Source organism: Leucoraja erinacea, chromosome 31, assembly GCF_028641065.1.
Source record: "Leucoraja erinacea ecotype New England chromosome 31, Leri_hhj_1, whole genome shotgun sequence".
In the NCBI taxonomy this organism is placed as follows: Eukaryota; Metazoa; Chordata; class Chondrichthyes; order Rajiformes; family Rajidae; genus Leucoraja; species Leucoraja erinaceus.
The window spans coordinates 23,518,686-23,541,670 of NC_073407.1; the positions used below are offsets into that span (position 1 = coordinate 23,518,686).

General features: G+C 44.4%; 1 protein-coding gene across 1 annotated transcript in view; it reads right to left on the reverse strand.

Annotated features, from left to right (window-relative positions):
- LOC129712119 (astrotactin-2-like) overlaps positions 1 to 22,985 on the reverse strand; it is an 863,305-nt gene that overhangs the window by 268,772 nt on the left and 571,548 nt on the right. The window contains 1 exon segment of the mRNA XM_055660334.1: positions 2,617 to 2,750. Coding sequence (XP_055516309.1) covers positions 2,617 to 2,750 — 134 coding nt within the window.

A 22,985-nucleotide genomic window follows, 5' to 3' on the forward strand; every position in this document is an offset into this window, starting at 1 on the left:
ACACCCTTCTCCAGTCTGAATTTTTGCCTATTTCCTTGCTCCATAGATGCTGCTGCACTCGCTGAGTTTCTCCAGCATTTTTGTACCTTCGATTTTCCAGCATCTGCAGTTCCTTCTTAAACTCAACACTCATTGGGTTGGAGGAACTCAGTAGGTCAGGCAGCATTGCTGGAAGGAATTAGACAGGTGACCATTCATATCGGGCAGTTGTACAGGGTCTTGGTGAGACCACACCTGGGGTATTGCGTACATTTTTGATCTCCTAATCTGAGGAAAGACATTCTTGCCATCGAGGGAGTACAGAGAAGGTCCACCAGACTGATTCCTGGGATGTCAGTACTTTCATATGAAGAAAGACTGGATAGACTCGGCTTGTACTCGCTAGAATTTAGACGATTGAGGGGGGATCTTATAGAAACGTATAAAATTCTTAAGGGGTTGGACAGGCTAGATTGTTCCCGATGTTGGGGAAGTCCCCTGGTTCTCGTCTCGCCCAACATTGGGAATATTTTTCCTGCATCTAGCTTGTCCAGTCCTTTTATAATTTTATATGTTTCTATAAGATCCCCCTCATCCTTCTAAACTCCAGTGAATACAAGCCTAATCTTTTAAATCTTTCCACACCCTAGTCATCATACTATTTTCACACTCGTCCTGTTGAGTTTCATCGTCTGTATAACTCGTTATCGCCTACCCCACATCCAACAATGGACCATTGTGGGCTCCACCTTCACTTGATCATCATTGCTTTTTGCATATCTTTCATTCATTTCTTCTGCATATACTGCACATATCTCTCCTTTCCCTCTCCCCCCCGACTCTCAGTCTGAAGAAGGGCGCAACACCATTTCTCCCTTCTCTCCAGAGATGCTGCCTGACCCACTGAGTTGCTCCAGCTTTTTGTGTCCATCTTCAATGTATGGAACGAGTTGCCGGAGGAGGTACCTGAGGCAGGGACTATCGCAACGTTTAAGAAACATTTAGACAGGCACATGGATAGGACAGGTTGAGAGGGATACGGGCCAAGTGCAGGCAGGTGGGACTAGTGTAGATGGGATGTTTTGGTCAGTATGGACAAGTTGGGCAGAAGGGCCTGTTTCCATGCTGTCTCTATAATTCTATAACTCTATGACAATGCAGATTGCTAATAACAATTAATTGAGTTATTCAACATTGTGTCTGGAGATATTTAAATTGTTACATTAGTAATTTGGAATGTACCAAAGTACGCTGAGGCACACAGGAAAAGACCACGAACATTTGAACAGCATTTTTGAGACATTTAAGATGGAGGTGATTGCAAATCCCGATTTGAGATAAAATAAATAAATCTACCCTTTGCTGCTGACTCACATCATAGGTTTGCATCTGGATCTCCAGGGTCAGGGACAGTTTCTTCCCAGCTGTTATAAGTTTATTGGCCAAGTATTCACATACAAGGAATTTGCCTTGGTGCTCAGCCCGCAAGTGACAACATGACATACAGTGACAGTTAGGGATGACACATAAAACATTAATGGCAACTGAACCCTCCTACCACAACTAGAGAGCAGTCCTGAAATTATTTGTGACCACTCGGACTTTCCTTGATCGGCTTTTCCTTGCAATAACATTATTTTCTTATCGTGTATCTATACACTGTAAATGGCCCGATTATAATCACATATTGTCCTTGCGCTGACTGGATAATAGCACGTTACAAAGGCTTTTCACAATACCTCGATACACGCGACAATAAACTAAACTGTAAACTGACTCTTGCAGTCACGGTGAGAAACAGCGGAAAAACTAAGCAAGGTATCTATAGATCAAAGGGCATTCCTTCAAATAGCAGCATTACATCATAAAATGTGCCCTCAAAACAGTTCCACTTGGATAGAGTGGATGTGGAGAGGATGTATCCACTACTGCCATCAGGCTATTAAAACACTATAACCTCATGTAGACTCTGAACTACAATATACTATTATTATTATTGCACTGTTCAGTTTGTTCTTTCAGTATGTGTGTATGTGTTAACATATATATATATATGGGTATGTGTATATATACACACTGAGCGTTTCTCTTCTCTCTCTCGTTTGTCATATCATACTATGTGTGCATATTATGTTGTGCTGCAGCAAGTAAGAATTTCATTGTTCTATCTGGGACACATGACAATAAAACACACTTGACTCTATTGACTAGTGGGAGGGTCTAGGACTAGTGGTCATAGCCTCAGAATTGAAGGATGTTCTGTTATGAAGGAGATGAGGAAGAACCTATTTAGTCAGAGGGTGGTGAATCTGCGGAAAGGCTGCGGTGGCCAAGTCAATGGTTATTTTCCAGGTGGACATAGATAGATTCTTGATTAGTACGGGTGTCAGGGGTTGTGGGGAGAAGGCAGGAGAATGGGGTTGAGAGGGAGAGATCGATCAGCCATGATTGAATGGCGGAGTAGACTTGATGGGCCGAGTGGCCAAATTCTGTTCCTATCACTCATGACCTAGTTGCGCCCCAGTTGCGCCTGAGAGTGGCATCTTCGGAAACTTTGCAGCCACTTGGATCTGCAGTGCAGCGTTGGAGAGAGAGCGTGTTGAAAGGTACATTCTCGGCTGCGGTTGTTACACGTACACAGGCTGGGGTAACGGGCTGCAGTTTGGGAGGCCGTCTTCATCGAACGCACTCAAGTCACATCTGCACCAGTCATCAATGACATCACCCTTCCCCAGGCACCAGTAGGAGCTCATTAGCGCAGTCTTGAAAGCCTGCAAAACAATCACAGCAGTAACAGTAACCAGTAACAGCATTGACTCGCTCGTAGCCTCATTTTGTGCAATCCAACACCACAGCAAAAAGGGCAACGCCGACCTTACAACATATAGTCTTTCAAAACATAACATACCTTTCCTGAGTCATCGGGGTCAGTTCTGATTTGTTCTGTACCTTCTAATACCCCTTGTTCCCCACACCCCTGACTCTCATAGAAACATAGAAACATAGAAAATAGGTGCAGGAGTAGGCCATTCAGCCCTTCGAGCCAGCACTGCCATTCAATATGATCAGGGCTGATCATCCTAAATCAGTACCCCATTCCTGCTTTCTCCCCAAATCCCCTACCTCTGCTATCCCTAAGAGCTATATCTAACTCTCTCTTGAAAGCATCCAGAGAACCAGCCTCCACTGCCCTCTGAGGCTGAGAATTCCACACACTCACAACTCTCTGTGTGAAAAAGTTTTTTCCTCATCTCTGTTTTAAATGGCTTACCACTTATTCTTAAACTCAGTCTGAAGAAGGGTCTCGACCCTTCCTTCTCTCCGGAGATGCTGCCTGTCCCGTTGAGTTACTCCAGCATTTTGTGTCTACTTCCTAAATGAATCTGGTTTTAATGAAAGCCTTTGTTTAGATGATGTGGTTAGAACATTTACTCATTACTCTGACTAAATTCTGACTTGCCTTGTACAGTTACAGCTTTATTGAAGAAGCATAGCATGATGGCACAGAAAGATTCATCTGAAACTACCATAATTGTATTCAATCAATAATTAGTTTAGTTTAGTTTAGTTTAGAGATACAGCACGGAAACAGGCCCTGTGGCCCACCGAGTCCGTACCGACCAGCGATCCCCGCACATTAAACACTGTCCTACACACACTAGGGACAATTAACACTTATACCAAGGCCAATTAACCTACAAACCTGTATGTCTTTGAAGTGTGGGAGGAAACCCAAGATCTCGGAGAAAAGCCACACAGGTCACGGGGAGAACTTACAAACTCCGTACAGACAGCACCCATAGTCGGGACCGAACCCGGGTCTCTGTCGCTGTAAGGCGGCAACTCTCCTGCTGCGCCACCGTGCTGCCCGCAATGAATCCTGCTGAATTTCTCCACATTTGTACACTCATTTTAGAAGCAGGAGTCACTGTGGCTGGATGTTCATGTTAAAATGTCTTTTTGAGTCTGTTGCTATCAATTGTATGACTGACCTGGCCAGTGAAATTCCTCGTATGTTTACAAAACATACTTGGCGAATAAAACCCGATTCTGATTCTGCAAGTGAATGGAGATGGTGAAGGTACAGAATCGTAGGGAGAATGCGTGTGAATTGATTCAATTATGGGTTGTACAGAGAGAGACTTATTCTTGGTCAGTTCCACCAGACAGGTGACTGGCATCAAAATGCAACAAATATGGTTATAACTTTTATTTTATTACATTTTTAAATAATTAAAACAATACATAAGTTCATTAGTTCATAACGTATAGGAGCAGAATTAGGCCATTCGGCCCATCAAGTCTACTCTGCCATTCAGTCAGTCATGGCTGATATTCAATGACAGCCTCCACAGTCTTCTGTGGGAATGAATTCCACAGATTCACCACCCTCCGACCAAATAAATTCCTCCTCATCTCCTTTCCAAAGCTACATCCTTTTATTCTGAGGCTATAGCCTCTTGTGGAAACATATAGCAGAAATATATTGTTAAATAATTTAAAAAAAAAGACATTTTAAAATTAGAAATCACATTTTATTTTATTACATTATATTATGTTGAAAAAGGACGTAGCTTTGGAAAGGAGATGAGGAGGAATTTCTTTGGTCAGAGCTCCTAGGGCTAACGGGATCAAGGGATATGGGGGAAAAAAGCAGGAACAGGGGTACTGATTCTGGATGATCAGCCATGATCATATTGAATGGCGGTGCTGGTTCGAAGGGCTGAGTGGCCTACTCCAGCACCTACTGCAATTTATATGTTTCTTTGTTTCTCTTCAGGACAAGGCCAGTGAAGAACATGCCAAGGATTTAAAATAATCATCCACCTGACGGTGACCTCCAAGTGAACACATAACAAGTAGTTTGTGTTGGTCGACAAAAATGCTGGAGAAGGGTCTCGACCCGAAACGTCGCCTATTCCTTCGCTCCATAGATGCTGCCTCGCCCGCTGAGTTTCTCCAGCAGTTTTGTCTACCTTTGATTTTTCCAGCATCTGCAGTTCTTTCTTAAACAAGTGGTTTGTGTTAGTCAGAAGGAAATGACTAATTATCAATTACTTCAGCATTTGAAGAAAGTTTTTTTACAAAGTGATTTTCAAGCTTTGTCCCACAGGAGGTTCCATCCCTTGGCCCTGGATAGTTGAAATGTGCAAGTAAATGTATTTCTATTTGTTTGAGTGGTCAGAGAATGGTGTGCCAGAACATCTAGCATCTCTTGCTGATGATAAAAAAGCTCCTCGGAGCTACACCACGTCAGGAAATGACACATGCAATTATACAAAGTTGTGGAACCTGCTTTAACATATTCAACATTTTTCCTTTCCTGCAACAGAGTACTGGCACTAATGATTGTTGTGCAAAGTTAACTGTTGAAAGGCTCAAGAGTGGAATAGGCACCTGCATTCCAAAATGAAGAAAGCCAAACCAGAAAAGGCGCATTGTGGTGCATACAAGCTCATACAAGGAGTGGGCCCTTCAAGCCTGCGGTGCCTATTGGCAAGAAGATGACTATAACCTCATCTTAGCATTCCTGCCTGTACAGGTAGTTGTGCTATCACCCTCCAGTTTCAGGGACAGTTTCTTCCCAGCTGTTATCAGGCAATTGAATCATCCTACCACAACTGGAGAACGGTCCTGAACGACTATCTGGGCGGACACGGTGGCACAGCAGTAGAGTTGCTGCCTTACAGCAAAAATGCAACGGGTGCTGTCTGTGTGGTTTGTACGTTCTCCCCGCGATCTGCGTGGGTTTTCTCCGAGATCTCCGCTTTCCTCCCACACTCCAAAGACGTACAGGTGTGTAGGTTAATTGGCTTGGTTACTTGGCTTGATAAAAATGTAAAATTGTCCAAGTTGTAAAATTGTCCGACTACAACATTCAGAAGGTTCAGAAGATTGGATTAGATTGGATTGAATTTATTGTCATTGCACTTTTCAGTGCAACAAAATGGTTTAGCCTGCAGTCATAACTAGAATAAATAACAAAACAAACGCTCAGCACAGTTTAAAGTCCCAAAGTCATTGTCTCTTCCCTCCTTGCTCTCCCTCTGCGCTGAGCAAGGTACTAACTACCTTGTTGGTGACCCTCGGACTGTCCTTGATTAGAATGCGATGGCTTAACGTTGCACTAAACGTTATTCCCATATCATGTGTACATACACTGTCAATGGCTCGATTGCCTGTCCTGTTTCCATGTAGTTTTCTCGCAACATTAAACATCGTTGTCTCTTCAACACAGCTGCTACTTTAACCACAGAAGGCCTTTGAAATTGAATGCAATCACTTCTATTGGCACTTACGTAATCATACTCTATCAAGCAATGTAACATACAGCCTTTAGTATTTTTAGTTTGCAGTTACAAAAAAATAAACATTGCTACTAAAAAGACCTTCCTTTTTGAAAATCTTGTGGGGAAAATTAACTTGTGCAGGAAGGAACTGCGGATGCTGTTTTTTTTTAACCGAAGATAGGCACAAAATGCTGGAGCAACTTGGGCGGCACGGTGGCACAGCGGTAGAGTTGCTGCCTGACAGCGCCAGAAACCCACGCGGTCACGGGGAGAACGCACAAAACTCCGGACAGACATGCACCCATAGTCAGGATCGTAGCCGGGTCTGTGAGGCAGCTGCTCTACCGCTGCACCACCATGCTACCCTCCATGAGATGTTATGAGAGGTCGGGGAACGAAAGTGATCAGGATAAAAATAGTGACAGGGAGAAAATCGTCTTTCACGCAACATGATCTGCCTGTTGCTTTGTCTGGCAAAGTTGGGAAAGTGGGAACAGTGCGGAAAGTGACGTTCAGGCCACGTTCAATAGACAGTAGACAATAGGTGCAGGAGTAGGCCATTCGGCCCTTCGAGCCTGCACCGTCATTCAATGTGATCATGACTCACGAGAGTGTCTCCGAGGATCCTCCAGTGCTTCTATGCAGCGGCGGTGGAAAGCATCTTGTCCAGGAACATTGCCATCTGGTTTGGGAATTGCTCTGCCAAGGACAAGAAGGCTCTGCGGAGAGTAGTGCGTTCGGCCGAACGCACTATGGGAACTTCACTCGCCCCCCTGCAGGAACTATACAACAGGAGGTGCAACTCCAGAGCAAATAAAATCATGGGAGACCCCTTCCACCCTTGCAACGGACTGTTCCAGCTGTTACGGTCAGGCAAACACCTCCGTTGCCATGCGGTGAGAACGGAGAGGTTGAGAAGGAGTTTCTTCCCAGAGGCAATTCGGACTGTAAACGCCTATCTCACCAGGGACTAACTCTACAGAACGTTTTTCCTTCCATTATTTATTATGTAAAAGAATATGTGTGTTATGATTGTGTTTATAATTTGTTTGGTTGTTTTGTTGTTTGTCTTTTGCACAAAAGTCCACGAGCATTGCCACTTTCATTTCACTGCACATCTCGTATGTGTATGTGACAAATAAACTTGACTTGACTTGACTTGACTTGAGATCAGATGTGTGATTAATTAAGCAAGCGATTGGCAAGGAGGTAAGGGTGGACGGAGTGGGAGGGGTGCAGAGAGCAGCCAACAATACACAGACGGCCGGATGAAGATCCACGCCGATATGTGGCGTGCATTCAATCCATCTCTTGTTGTGGGTGGCATCAAGCAACTGCGAACAACAGCAGGATGGAAGTTTGTCGCCAAGGATGAAGATTCAATAGTTGTTTTAAAAGGAAGGCCAGATAACTATCTGAAAGTTTCAGTAATTTGTAAGGTTATGGGCAAAATGGTGGGGGGGGAGGGAGATGAGACTGGCTGGACTGCTCGTACAACTTGGTGGGACGAAGGGCCTGTTTCCGAGCTGCATCTCTAAACTTTATCTATTGTACCACTGCTGACAAATTCATTTCACTTGCACTTTACGTGCAATGTGACGAATAAAACTGTATTGTATTGTATTGCAATGTAACTAAACTAAACTAACAAAGCATGGATGGATTTTTAATTTAGAGATACAGCGTGGAAATCACCCCCTTCGGCCCACCGAGTCCGTGCCGATCAACGATCATCCCGCGCACAAGCACTATCCCAGACACTTGGGACAATTTTACATTACCCAAGCCAATTAACCTACAAACCTGCACGTCTTTGGAAGGTGGGAGGAAGCCGGAGCACCTGAAGAAAGCCCACATGGTCCCAGGGAGAACGTGCAATGTTTTTTTAAAAGAAAATCACCAGGTTTTTTCTCATAGCACCCGCCATCATTGTTCGACAATCCAAGGCCTTTGATGCATTTTTGCCTCAAAGATCAGATATTTTGGTTGAGAAAAATGTCATGCCACAGTTTATTTAGTGTCAATGATGAGGCAGAGGAGATGGGTTTTTTTTGTATTTCTGCTGAGCAGGCCCTGCGAGAGATGTTCTCAGTCACAACATTCAGTAAATCTCTCTAATTATTTTTTAACGTTCGTGCTCCATGAAGGCAGGGAGGTTTGGCCATCTATTGGAAGGCATTCCTTGAGGAAGAACCAAGTCGACTGGCAGCACTCACAGCCTGAGTGATTCCAATTTTGCTGAGATAATGGAAATACTGCACGAATAGCTGTACCGACTAACCATGAAGAAATACATCTTTAAAATCTATCTATGGAAAACAATGGGGAAAGCATTTAGATATGCATTTCAGAAGCAATACTCTGGGACAGTATGATGACCATGGAACGATGTCATTGTTTTGAGCAGTTCATAACAGTTTTTAAGACTTCTCAGAAATAAAGTTCTTTGCTATTGGAGTTTTATGGGAACAAGCAAAGGGAATTTCACTTTTACAGTGGTTTTATTGGCCTCAAGAGTATCAGAAAGCATTTTAAGGGCATTTAAACACTTCTTCTGAAGTGTGGCCCTCGTTGTTTTGCAGGAATGCGCAGAAAGGCACTAGACGCATACACACACACACACACACACACGCACGCATAATACACAGAAATAAATTAGGCCAACTACTAGAACATGGAGCAAAGAAAAATAATGGTTGATCTGTTGGAATGGAATGGAATAGAATGCTATTTATTGTAATTCAAACCTAGTTTTGAACGAAATTTCAATGGTAATGAGCGGAATCAGGATAGTGCTAATGTGCGGGAATCACTTCGCCTCAGTGGGCCGAAGTGCCTGTTTCTGCACTGTATCTCCAAACTAAACCAAACTAAAAAAATATATAATATTCACCTTCAAAACCTTTCGAAATCAACGCCAACTTCACACCAGTTACACATCCCTGAGTGATTGCACATAGCTTATCATTGCGCTAACATAAAAACATAGAAAATAGGTGCAGGAGTAGGCCATTCGGCCCTTCGAGCCTGCACCGCCATTCAATATGATCATGGCTGATCATCCAACTCAGTATCCCATCCCTGCCTTCTCTCCATTCCCCCTGATCCCTTTAGCCACAAGGGCCACATCTAACGCCCTCTTAAATATAGCCAATGAGCCGGCCTCAACTACCTTCTGTGGCAGAGAATTCCAGAGGTTCACCACTCTCTGTGTGAAAAATGTTTTTCTCATCTTGGTCATAAAAGATTTCCCCCTTATCCTTAAACCGTGACCCCTTGTCCTGGACTTCCCCAACATCGGGAACAATCTTCCTGCATCTAGCCTGTCCAAACCCTTAAGAATTTTGTAAATTTCTATAAGATCCCCCCTCAATCTTCTAAATTCAAGCTAACCCATTCCACATTTATACTCCCCGAAAATTAAAGATTCATCGGCGATAATGTCAAATATAATGTGCTTGCTGTAAAGTGATCCCGTGCCCAAACACTGATCGGTTTTTTCGAGCACTGACATCTTCTGTCACTGATGGGCTCTGACGGGGGATGACAAGTGATTGTGTTGCCAAGGTGTTGGTTCCAATAGGTTTTGGAAAAGACTTGGCAGCGGATGCGACCAGAACAGCTATTTCTCCCGTCCCGCGGGTTTGAGTGGTAGATTTCTGGCTGGGATTCCAGAGGCTGGTGAAAAAGATACAAAGTTTGTTTCTTGATGTCCAGAGAGTGCTCTGTTGGCAGGGAGGACAACTCCTGGGATAGTCCGGAGTCCAATTTCTGTGAAATCAATATATTCTGGAGTTATTCCACCTGGAACACATCCAGATATGTCAGGAAACCCAGTTGTCTGAAAGCAGAGACTGTTTGTATGGGGCCGCCCACAGTCCCTTCCTGAAAGTGGATTCTTACCAGTTAGTCATCTAACCATGGTTAGATAGATGTGCAATCCATTAAGCTGTTTACTGCTGTTACTGGATAGTGCAATGCGAATATATATATATATATCTTTTGTATTTCTGGCAAGGAGCCTCTCTTGTTCATGTTTGCTGTCTAAGTGTTATGGCCATCTCAAGTTTGTTTTTCAGGTAAGGAAGGTGACCTGAAAATCACTGCACAATCAAACGGCAAAATTGTCTCCATCTTATTCTCGTCTCTGGAATTATACTTGTCCCAGAAGAAAAATAAAAGGATTTTGCTCTTGAATAGTTCAAATGCTCAACTCCTGCCAGTAGGATGATAGGTAAAATATTGCCAGATGATTCAGAAATGAACCAATGTTTTTTTTTAATTTCACGATGATTTTTCTGCAAAGCTCTCTTCCCTCTGCTGTCCTGAAATACATGCTCAAAATTTTTGCTGTCCGCATTCCCGGGGGATGATTATATTAGACCCTATGAAAGAGGGAAGGAAGCAAAAGAATGGCAGCATGGTGGCGCAGCAGTAGAGGTGCTGCCTCACTGCGCAGTGACCCAGGTTCGATCCTGATTACGGGTGCCATCTGTACGGAGTTTCTCCGTTCCCCCCGTGAGTTTTCTCCAAGATCCTCGGTTTCCTCCCACACCCCAAAGACGTACAGGTTTGTAAGATAATTGGCTTGGTATGAATGTAAATTGTCCCTAGTGTGTGTTATTGTGCGAGAATTGCAAGTTGGTGCAGACTCGGTCGGCTAAAGGGCTTGTTTCCACACCGTATATCTAAACTAAACTAAACTAAACAATATGAAGGGCAGTTCCTTGGCTGGGAGTAGTATCAAAATGAGAGCATCAGCAATTTAATTTTTTACAATCAAAGTAGAGGGCAGAGACCATACAGTAGTGAACTGATCTATCTTATCCATCTGCAGTAGGCAGTGTGTAGGATTGAACTGCAGATGCTGGTGTGCATTGAAGACAGACACAAAATGCAGGAGTTACTCAGCAGGTCGGGCAACATCTCTGGAGAAAAGTAATAGGTGAAGTTTTGAGTCGAAAGAAGTGTTCCAATCCGAAACCTCACCTATTCATTTCCCCCAGAGATGCTGCCTGACCCGCTGAGTTACTCCAGCATTTTATGTCTTTCTGAGTAGAATTGTGTTGTTATGACTCATCGCTAGAATAACATATACACTGGGACGTTGCACATTGTAATTTTGCCCTCTGAAAGACCCAAGAATAGTCCTGCATCAAATAATCATATTATCCATGGCAAACATTCCTGAAACACGATATGACTAGACTGCGATACTCGATGGTAAGACTTAATCTGTTACAGTCTCCAAAGGAATTTGCACCAAGCCTTTACAAAAGCAAAGGCTGAACCTTAAAGCTAAAAATCAAGGTTAGACAAGCAGTAAATCACTCAGCACTTCCGTGGATACACGTGGCAATGGAACTATGTGAAATCTAACTTGGGCTCATAGCCAGACCCATAGGAAGACAGTAAGAAACTCGTCTCAGTAAAAGTACCTTTTACAATAGAAGATAGACGCAAAATGCTGGAGTAACTAACTCAGTGGGTCGGGCAGCATCTCTGGAGAGAAGGAAGGGGTGACGTTTCGGGCCGAGACCCTTCTTCAGGCTGAGAGTCAGGGAAGAGGGGAGAGACACTTGGACAAATACATCGATAGGAAACGTTTATTGGTCAAACGCAAACATCTGGGACGATCTTAGATGGGGCATCTTGGTCAGCATGTTCCTGTTGGGCCGAAGGGTCTGTTTCCATGCTGAACGTCTCTACGACTCTATGAGTCTGTAAGAGTTTGCAGATGAGGATACTTAGACGGATTTGTGAGAATAACCTCTCATTTGGAGATTAACTACACGAAAGACACAAAGTGCTGGAGTAACTCAGCAGGTCAGGCAACATCTTCGGAGAACGTGTAGAGGTGACGTTTCAGATCAAGACTCTTCTTCAGGCGGCAATTACAATGGTCAGCAGAGACTATTTATTCACTGTTAATTACAAATTGTATCCAACTGCATATATCAATTCTTATTGTCTTAATATCCTAATCACTTTATAAAATTAGATAAAATTAGATCTTTTTCCCAATAGATTATGCACCATACCAGCCATCGATTGCAAGCTTATGATCCTATTAAAACAATGTTTTTTTGCTGAGATAAAGACTTTAGACTTTAGAGGTAGAGTGCAGAAACTGACCCTTCAGCCCACTGAGTTGGTGCCGAGCAGTGATCACCTGTACACTAGCACTATCCTACACACGATGGGTAATTTTACAATTTTACCAAAGCCAATTAATCTCCAAACCTGTACGTCTTTGGAGTGCGGGAGGAACTAGGAGCACCCGGAGAAAACCCACGCAGGTCACGGGGTGAACGTACAAACTCCATACAGACACCACTGGTAGTCGGGATTGAACCCGGGACTCTGGCGCTGTAAGGCAGCAACTCTACCGCTGAAGAAGGGTGTCGACCCGGAACGTCACTCATTCCTTCTCTCCAGGGATGCTGCCTGTCCCGCTGATTTACTCCAGCTTTTTGTGTCCCGTCAAAGCAAAACTAATAGTCATCATTTAGGTGAGCAGCATCATGTGTGACATCTGGAAATGGTTCAGAAGAAACTTGACATAGGACAATAGTCATAGTCAAAGAGTGATACAGCGTGGAACCAGGGCCTTCGGCCCAACTTGCCCACATCCGCCAACATGTGGGTTTTCAGTTTCCTCCCACACTCCTAAGACGTACAGGTTCGTAGGTTAATTGACTTGGTAAACGTAAAAATTGTCCCCAGTGTGTGTAGGATAGTGACAAGGGCTTGTCCCACTTTCCCGATTTATTCACAAATTCTCCCGAATTTTCAAACTTGCAGAATGTTCGCAACTGGTCCATAGGGGGCCGTAGTCCGTGGATATATCGTAGCGGCACGTTATGCCAGCCATATGTACTCGGAACATCAGGTAAGTCGGGACATTTTTTCAGCATAATGAAAAATGTCCACGTCAAAATAAATAGCCCCAGCGTACCTACGGCTGGCATAACGAGCCGCTACAGTATATCCACGGACTCCTAACGAATATTCTGCAAGTTTGAAAACTCGGGAGAATTCGTGGATAACTCGGGAAAGTGGGACAGGCCCTTTAATGTGCGGGGATCGCTGGTCGGCGCAGACCCGGCTGGCCAAAGCGCCTGTTTCCGCGCTGTATCTCTAAACTAAACTAAAAATGTCCCAGCTGCACTAGTCCCACCTGCCCGCATTTGGTTCATATCCCTCCAACCCTGTCCTATCCAAGACGTTTTCAAATTTGTTGCAAGACCAAGTGACTTTGAGCCAGCCTGTACACCTCGTAATAATATATTGTAAAAAAAATAGTGGGCTCATTCTAATCTGGAAAACCAGAATTTTAAAAGATGAACAACTTCCCCTTTGTAATTTAATGGTCACAGCAGCAATGATTAAGGAGAAAGATTTGATTTTACGGCACTTGTCAAATTTTCGACTTTTTAAATTTTCACTATTTTCATTGAAATGCGAGTTCAATGGGAAAATGAGAAATACCTTGCATCTTTTGACATTCCCGCATGGCGCCATTGCACCAAAAAAAACAACAGCCTCAAACATCCACAGGCTCTGTGACAGGGTGGTAAAAAAAACCCAGAACTAACTAAGTTCAGCTTTAACTACAGGCAAGTCATTTTACTGCGGGTCGAAATGGTTGAGATAGAATCAGATGAAGAATGTCACACAGAAACAAAAAGGTGAAGAGATTTCCCGTCCGCAAACCAATTTTTAAAATGAGTTACATGTGTCTGGAGACTAAAAATTACCATTCAGCTTCCAGTCTGATCATCTACTTAGTTGAGCAAACAAAATTCTTAATTTCCGCCATCATGTGAAATATGTTGCTCCTGAGAGCTGACTGAGGGATAAAATTGTAGGGCAGAAATCCATCCTTGTCACCATGAGCCCATGTGGAAGACTAAATGTGTAGGAAGGAACTGCAGGTGCTGGTTTACACCAAAGATAGGCACGGTAGGCTGGAGTAACTCAGCGGGACAGGCAGCATCTCCGGAGAGAAGGAATGGGTGACAAGAAGGGTCTTGACCCAAAATGTCATCCATTCCTTCTATCCAGAGATGCTGCCTGTCTCACTCATTTAGTCCAGCACTTTAGAAAATAGGAGGCCATTCGGCCCTTCGAGCCAGTACCGAAGGGCCGAATGTGTCTATCTATGGTGCAAGACTACCTGCTGCTCATTGTATTCATCTCCCACATTCCTATCCATTATTATTGTGAATTATCCAGCGATTTAAGAGGACTTTTGACAACCACAACCGATTTCCAACTATTCCATTTTCCTCTTGCAAGATTGGCAGACCCACCACAAACTTCTCATGAGTTTCACAAACCCGCTGTCTCCTTATATTAAAACACCAAGTGCTGGAGTAATTCAGCGTTTCAGGCAGCATCTTTTGTTTTTAGTTTTTATACAGCATGGAAACAGGGCCCTTCGACCCACCGAGTCCGCGCCGACCAGCAATCCCCGTACACTAACACTATCCTACACACGCTCGGGACAATTTACAATCTTTTTTACCAAAGCCAATTAACCTACAAACCTGTACGTCTCTGGCGTGGACGGAAACCGGAGCACCTGGAGAAAACCCAAGTGGTCACGGGGAGAACGTACAAACTCCATACAGACAGCGCCCGTAGTCAGGATTCAAGCTGGGTCCTTGGCGCTCTAAGGCAGCAACTCTACTGCTGCACCACCGTGCCGACCTCACCATTATAAATCTATAGTTTGGGACGACAGATGGCGCAATGGGCTAAGTGTTCGGCTGGCAACCGGAAGGTAGCCGGTTCGAATCCCGCTTGGAGTGCATACTGTCGTTGTGTCCTTGGGGCAAGACACTTCACCCACCTTTGCCTGTGTGTAAAATGTAATGTAATTATGTGAAGCACTTTGGGGTCAATGCAAGTTGACTAAAAATGTGCTATATAAATAAGATTATTATTATTATTATTATTATTGGAACCTAGCGGCTGTAGTTAGAACGATGAAGAGCTATGAAATAACACTATATTTCAATTTAATTCTATTGTGTGTTTTATGACTATTACTGTAGCTATTTCTAGTTTCCATACATTGCAGTTTTTTCTTTGCTTTTAAATGGAGCAAAATTATGGATGTGTCATATTTTCAGACGGGGAGATTTCCTCTGGAAACTACATGAACCAATGCCATAAATTTCCTTCCTCGTGATTTCACTGCAGAGAAATAAAATGGTGAAATCCTCCCTAAATGCATCACTTTGAAAAATCACCCATGCATCCAGTTTTACTCTTTGTTTTCCCCACAGCATCCATAAAGTCATAAGTGATAGGAGCAGGGCTATGCCATTCGGCACATCACGTCCACTCCGCCATTCAATCATGGCTGATGTCTCTCTCCCTCCTAACCCCATTTTCCTGCCTCCACCCCAAAATCCCTGACACCTGTACTAATGAAGAATCGGTCTATCGCTGCCTAAAAAATATCCATTCACTTGGCCTCCACAGCCTTCTGTGGCAATGAATTCCACAGATTCACCACCCTCCGACAACAGAAATTCATCCTCATCTCCTTCCTAAAGGAACGTTCTTTAATTCTGAGGCCATGACCTCTGGTTCACAGGTTCTAGGAGCAGAATTAGGCCATTCGTCCCCTGAAGGTTGAGGGGAGACCCACATGAAGTCTATGAACTTTTGAGAGGCATAGATGGGAAAGACAACCAGAACCTTTTTTTTTCCCAGGGTGGAAATGTCAAAGACCAGATGACGGAGCTTTAAGGTGAGAGGTTAAAGGCATGAGGCGAGTTTTCTTCACACAGGAGTCAAGAGAGTCCAGAGTGTTTTATTGTCATGTGTCCCAGATAGAACAATGAAATTCTTACTTGCAGCAGCTCCACAGAATAAGTAAACATTGTACACTGTAAACAATATGATAAACAGGAGAGAAAGAGAGAGTTAAGGGCCTGTTCCACTTGTTGTTTGTGTGTTTTCAAGAGAGAGTTAAGGGCCTGTCCCACTTACGCGACTTTTTCGGCGACTGCCGGCACCCGCCATAGGTCGCTGAGAAGGCAGGAAATTTTCACCATGTTGAAATTCAGCGAGTGCCCAGCCTTCGAGCCTGCTACGCCATTCTCTGATTGGCTGTGACTCAGTATCCCGGACCTGCCGACGACTCCCGACCCTACAGGCCACAAGGGACTAACTCCCCTGGCGACACCCTCGTGGCAAAGTTCCAGAGATTCACCACTCTCTGGGAGAAGGCAGGAAGGATTTCCCCTTTATCCTTAACTGACCCCCTTGTTGTGTATCGGGAACAATCTTCCTGCATCTGATCACAGTGAATGGCTGTGCTGATCAGCCCTCGAAGCTGACCGACCGAATTGGCCTACTCCTGCACCTATTGTCTATTGTCTAAAACATTTTATATGCTGTACAGTAAACACATCCCATTTCACACTATTAACCCAGTTAAAATTCAAATGTGTTTATCTGCGCAGGAAGAATTTGACCGTTCGAGGCCAAACAATTTGATTGTGTTCCTTTGGAACTTTCTATTTGGAGGTTGCAGCAAATGAAACATCATATTGTTCAGTCCCAGTCTAATAATTATCTAATTGCATATATGGCAACAATTAAATTAAAAAAAACACTTTCTCTGATTCCTAACTGAATGAGTGAGCCTGGATGTGGAAATTAAAGAACAAAACACTAATTATCCAGAATCATATCTGCTCGTCTGGATTGCTTCAAGCACTTCACTAAAGGTAGCAGCGGGCAACGTAAATGGAGAGAGAAAACCTGAATGGAATAAAGTAACAAAGATTCTTATCCTTTGCAGAGATTCCAAATGCGATTGTATTTAATGGGATTCTGCTAAAGTTTACTGCGTTTGAGTTACACTAGCATTATTGTAATCTTGCTGACTACAAATACAACTTTCTTCCTCCCCACTCACTTCGGTCACTGACCTGGGTCAGCGAGGCCTCTAAATGACCTGATGGAGAGCCAAAAAACATCTATTTCTCACAATAAAATCGACCAATCTAGGACTGAGATCATGTGACAATCTTTCCTCTCAGAAGCTCTTTTGCGAAACAAGATATGGAAGGCAAAAAAGGCGATGGCAATAGTCATTCGCCAAGGGGTTATTGGGTAGAGGTTGTTGGGTACATGCCAAGTGTCACTGATGGGTATAAACCATGAGGGTTTGAGATGTAGGGAGTGGGGGGGTATGGGTGAGTTGTGGATAGATGAGATGTGTTTATTTTGGCATTGTGATCAGCGTGGACCAACCATGCGGGCCAAAGGTCCTGTTGTTATGCTGAACTGTTCTGTGTTCTATGGGTCTTCCCGTACTGAGTCACAGAGCAAGAAAGACATTCTTGCCATAGAGGGAGTACAGAGAAGGTTCACCAGGCTGATTCCTGGGATGTCAGGACTTTCATATGAAGAAAGACTGGATAGACTCGGCTTGTACACGCTAGAATTTAGAAGATTGAGGGGGGATCTGATAGAAACTTACAGAATTCTTAAGGGGTTGGACAGGCTAGATGCAGGAAGATTGTTCCCGATGTTGGGGAAGCCCAGAACAAGGGGTCACAGTTTAAGGATAAGGGGGAAGTCATTTAGGACCGAGATGAGAAAAACATTTTTCACACAGAGAGTGGTGAATCTCTGGAATTCTCTGCCACAGAAGGTAGTTGAGGCCAGTTCATTGGCTATATTTAAGAGTGGAGTTAGATGTGGCCCTTGTGGCTAAGGGGATCAGGGGGTATGGAGAGAAGGCAGGTACGGGATACTGAGTTGGATGATCAGCCATGATCATATTGAATGGCGGTGCAGGCTCGAAGGGCCAAATGGCCTACTCCTGCACCTATTTCTATGTTTCTATGTTTCTATGTTGCTAAAGGGATCAGGGGGTATGGAGGGAAGGCTCCACAGGATACTGAGTTGGATGATCAGCCATGATCATAATGAATGGCAGTGCAGGCTCGAAGGGTCGAATGGTCTACTCCCGCACCTATTTTCTATGTTTCTATCTATTGTATGAGGTCGGCACGGTGGCACAGCAGTGGAGATGCTGCCTTGCAGCGCCTGAGACCCGGGTTCGATCCTGACTGCGGGTTCTTGCCTGTACGGAGCTGGGACGTTCTCCCCGTCACCTGCGTGGGTTTCTTCCCGGGCGATAATAAAGCCAATACAGAACACGTTGAACCATTCTTTCCCAAGTTAGGAGATCGAAACTACAGACAATACTCCAGGAAGCATCTGACCAGAGTGCTATATAATAATGACAGTATAAATGGACTGTGCCGGGAAGTAAGATTTAAGATGCAGTGACCAGGGAGTGGGTGCTTCAGGCACCGATATCAAATGATCTGAAACACACTGACCAGAACATGTGGATATGTGATGAACTCAGAGCATGACTTGAAACAAAGCTGGAAGAGAAAGAGCAGAGGGAATAAATTTCAATTAGAGAACAGTAAATTTGAAACAGATATTAGGAAAAATGAGTTTATTTGGAGGGAAGAATGTCTGCACTCTTTGCCAGGCAAGGGTAGCTCAGACATGTCATTAAGTGAATCCAAGATGCATGATGGTTGCTTTACTGGGAAGGCTGAGCAGCCAGTGGGAGAGGTTTTATGAGCCAACATTTTTTTTTCCCTTGACATTGATTTTCCTATGCTCTCATTGTAATAGAATCTATTAGCAATGCTAGCTCCTCAAAGGAGCGCAGATATGTTAAGGAATGTCATCATACCTATGGCAGCACAAACACTGCCGTGCTGAATTCCCCAATGGGCCAGCGCTCCCGATTGCACCCTCACCGGTGGCACGGTGGCGCAGCGGTGGAGGCAAAAGTCAAAAGCGTTTTATTGTCATGTGTCCCAGATAGAATAATGACATTCTTACTTGCGGCAGCACAACAGAATATGTAAACAAAATACACTGTAAACAATATAAGAAACGAGAGAGAAATTAAAGTTCAGTGTGTGTACATATACACAGACTCACAAATACACATATGTACAGATCTCAAGACCAAGTGGGACCCATCACCAAACGTGGGGGGGGGGGGGGGGGGGGGAAGGCGGGGTGTGCGGGGGCAGGGTTTTTTTTGGAGGGGGGGGGGGGGGGCGATATATATATATATATATATATATATATACGTGGGACCCATCCCCCAACCCGGGGGGGGGGGGGGGGGGGGGGGGGGGGGGAGGAGGCGGGGGCAGGGTTTTTTTTTTGAGGGGGGGGAGATGATATATATATATATATATATATACGTATACGTACACACAAAAAACAAACACTAATAGTGCAATAATAACAATAAAAGTCTATGTAGTTCAGAGCATATTTGAGATTGTAGTGAAGAAGCTGCTGCCTTCTTGTTGACCCTTTTGTGGCCAACAGGAGTTGGTGCCTTACAGCTCCAGAGACCCGGGTTCAATGCAGACTACGGGTGCTGTCTGTGTGGAGTTTGTACGTTCTCCCCGGGACCTCCGTGGTTTCTCTCCGGCCACTCCGATTTCCACCCAAAGACAATCATGTTTGCAAATTAATTGGCTTTGGTGTAAAATGTAAATTGTCCCTGGTGTGTGTAGGATAGTGGTTAGTGCGCAGGGATCGCTGGTCAGTGGGCCGCGCTGTATCTCTAAACTAACATGAACTAAGTCCCAAGAAGCGTCTCGACCCGATAAGACACCTATTCCGTTTCTCCAGAGACGTTGTGCGGCCCGCTGAGCTACTCCAGCTTTTTCCGGCACTCTCTCCGTTGGAACAAGCATCTGCTAGTTCCTTCCTACACATTAAACTGAAGTAAACTCTGCTTCAAGCATCATTCTTCATCTGGAATCATGCTAATAAAGACCAAAACAATACAGCAACTGTTCTTCATCAACAGTTGGTGGCAACTTTGGTGTCACTCACTGTATGGGCTGTGGCCTTCTCTCTCCAGCCATAAATCGCCTATTACTATCAAATCCATGACAGCAGGCAAAGAGTCTCCTGGCATTCGCCCAAGGTCACTGTCTGCAAAGCGAGTGCAGAACCCGTGAAATAAAACATCGATTTCATACCCTCGTGGCTTTGAGTGAATTATTATATTAGATATATTTTCCTTTGCTAGTAATTTTGTATTTCTCTCTTTCCCTGAAGTTTTTAATATGGGATGAGAGATTATTAAAGAAAGATGTCTTTCTGACAGAGGTCTGAATAGAAAAAAAAAACACAGCGTAACGACCTCTGCTTACAAGGAGCACCGTGACGAGAGGCCTGTAATGCATTTAAACAAGGAATGCATTTAATATACCTATGAGGATGGGTATCGAACGACATTAAATGGTGCTGAGACACCAGCGGTCTATTGCACAATTATCAATGGTGTCACTTTTAATTCAAATGTTTTTTTCTGTTTTAATGTGCCACCCAGCTAGTCTTACTAAAGGGACCACTATCTCTGTAATCAGATGCCCACAGAAGTGGAATCTGAGCGAGAGGGAAATGCCCGAGTTGATGCATTGAATCATGAGAGGAATAGATCGGGTGGATTCTTTTGCACAGAATCTCTTGCCCAGAGTAGGGGAATCGTGGACCAGAGGACGTAGGCTCAAGGTGAAGGGGGAAAGATTTAATAGGAAACTGAGAGGTAACATTTTCATACAGAGGGTGGTGGTGATCATGGAACAAGCTGCCAGAGGATGTAATTGAGGCAGGGACAATCCCAAATGTCGCCCATTCCTTCTCGACAGAGATTCTGCCTGTCCCCGAGTTACTCCGGCAATTTGTGTCTATCTTGAGTTCTATACATTCTTCCCCTTAATTAAACCCTTTAAAACATTTAACCACCCTAACCTTGCTTCTAGAAGTCTTATAGAAACTTACAAAATTCTTAAGGTCTTATAGAAACTTACAAAATTCTAAAGGGGTTGGACAGGCTAGATGCAGGAAGATTGTTCCCGATGTTGGGGAAGTCCAGGACAAGGGGTCACAGTTTAAGGATAAAAGGGAAATCCTTTAGGACCGAGATGAGAAAAACATTTTTCACACAGAGAGTGGTGAACCTCTGGAACTCTCTGACACAGAAGGTAGTTGAGGCCACAGTTCATTGGCTATATTTAAGACGGAGTTAGATGTGGCCCTTGTGGCTAAAGGGATCAGGGGGTATGGAGAGAAGGCAGGTACAGGATACTGAGTTGGATGATCAGCCTACTCCTGCACCTATTGTCTATGTTTCTATATTTCTATTATTTCCCATATTCTTTTTCACTATTCCATTTTCATAATTACATAACTGACAACTATTTTGCATAATTGTTGCATCAACTGCTGGATGAGAATTGCTGATTTGTGATTCCATGCCAACCCACACTCAACAATACTGTAAAATGACGTTAATGAGAGATGTAAAGCAAAGTTCGATCTAGTATTATGCCCCTGTCCCACTTAGGAAACCTAAACGGAAACCTCTGGAGACTTTGCGCCCCACCCAAGGTTTCCGTACAGTTCCCGGAGGTTTTTGTCCGTCTCCTTACCTGCTTCCACTACCTGCAACCTCCGGCAACCACCTGCAACCTCCGGGAACCGCACGGAAACTATGGGTGGGGTGCAAAGTCTCCAGAGGTTTCCGTTCCGGTTTCCTAAGTGGGACAGGGGCATTACTCTAATCTCCTTGAGTTTCCCGATTCCTTCTCCGAGTGTCACAATAGTAGAGTTGCTGCCTTACAGCGCCAAAGTGCGAGGTTCGATCCTGACTACGGGCATTGTCTGTGCGCAGTTTGTGCGTTCTCCCCGTGACCCTGGTGGGTTTTCTCCGAGTGCTTTGGTTTCCTCCCACACTCCAAAGACGTGCAGGTTCGTAGGTTAATTGGCTCCGGTAAAACTGTAAAATTGTCCATCGGCTTTAGAGATACAGCACAGAAATAGGCCCTTCGGCCCACCGAAGTCCGCGTCAACCAGTGATCCCCGCGCACTGACACGATCCTACACGCACCGGCGGCAATTTACAATTTTTACCAAGCCAATTGACCTACAAACCTGTACGGCTTTGGAGTGTGGGAGGAAACTGGAGCTCCCTGGGGAAAACCGATGCAGGTCACGGGGAGAACGTACAAACTCCGTACGGCGGACAGCACCCGCAGTCAGGGTCCAACCCGGATCTCTGGCGCTGCAAGGCAGCGACTCAACCGCTGCGCCACCGTGCCTGCTATTGAACAGCAAGTTTAAGAAGAATATATGTTGGTACACAAAAATGCTGGAGAAACTCAGCGGGTGCAGCAGCATCTATGGAGCAAAAGAAATAGGCAACGTTTCGGGCCAAAACCCTTCAAGGGTTGCCTTCAAGACAATGGCAAAGAGTGTTGCCTGCCAACTTGTAGCAATGTCCTGCTAGTTTTAAAACTGTTTTGCCGAATTCACATTTAATTGTGTGTGCGGCTAAATTACCTTTCAATGGACAATAGGTGCAGGAGTAGGACATTCGGCCCTTTGAGCCAGCACCACCATTCACAATTTTAAGCCAACACTCTTTGCCATTACAGTATTTGGATGGTACACAGAAATGCTGGAGAAACTCAGCAGGTGCAGCAGCATCTATGGAGCGAAGGAAATAGGCAACGTTTCGGGCCGAAACCCTTGAAGGCAACGTCTTGAAGGCAACCCTTGAAGGGTTTTGGCCCGAAACGTTGCCTATTTCCTTCGCTCCATAGATGCTGCTGCACCCGC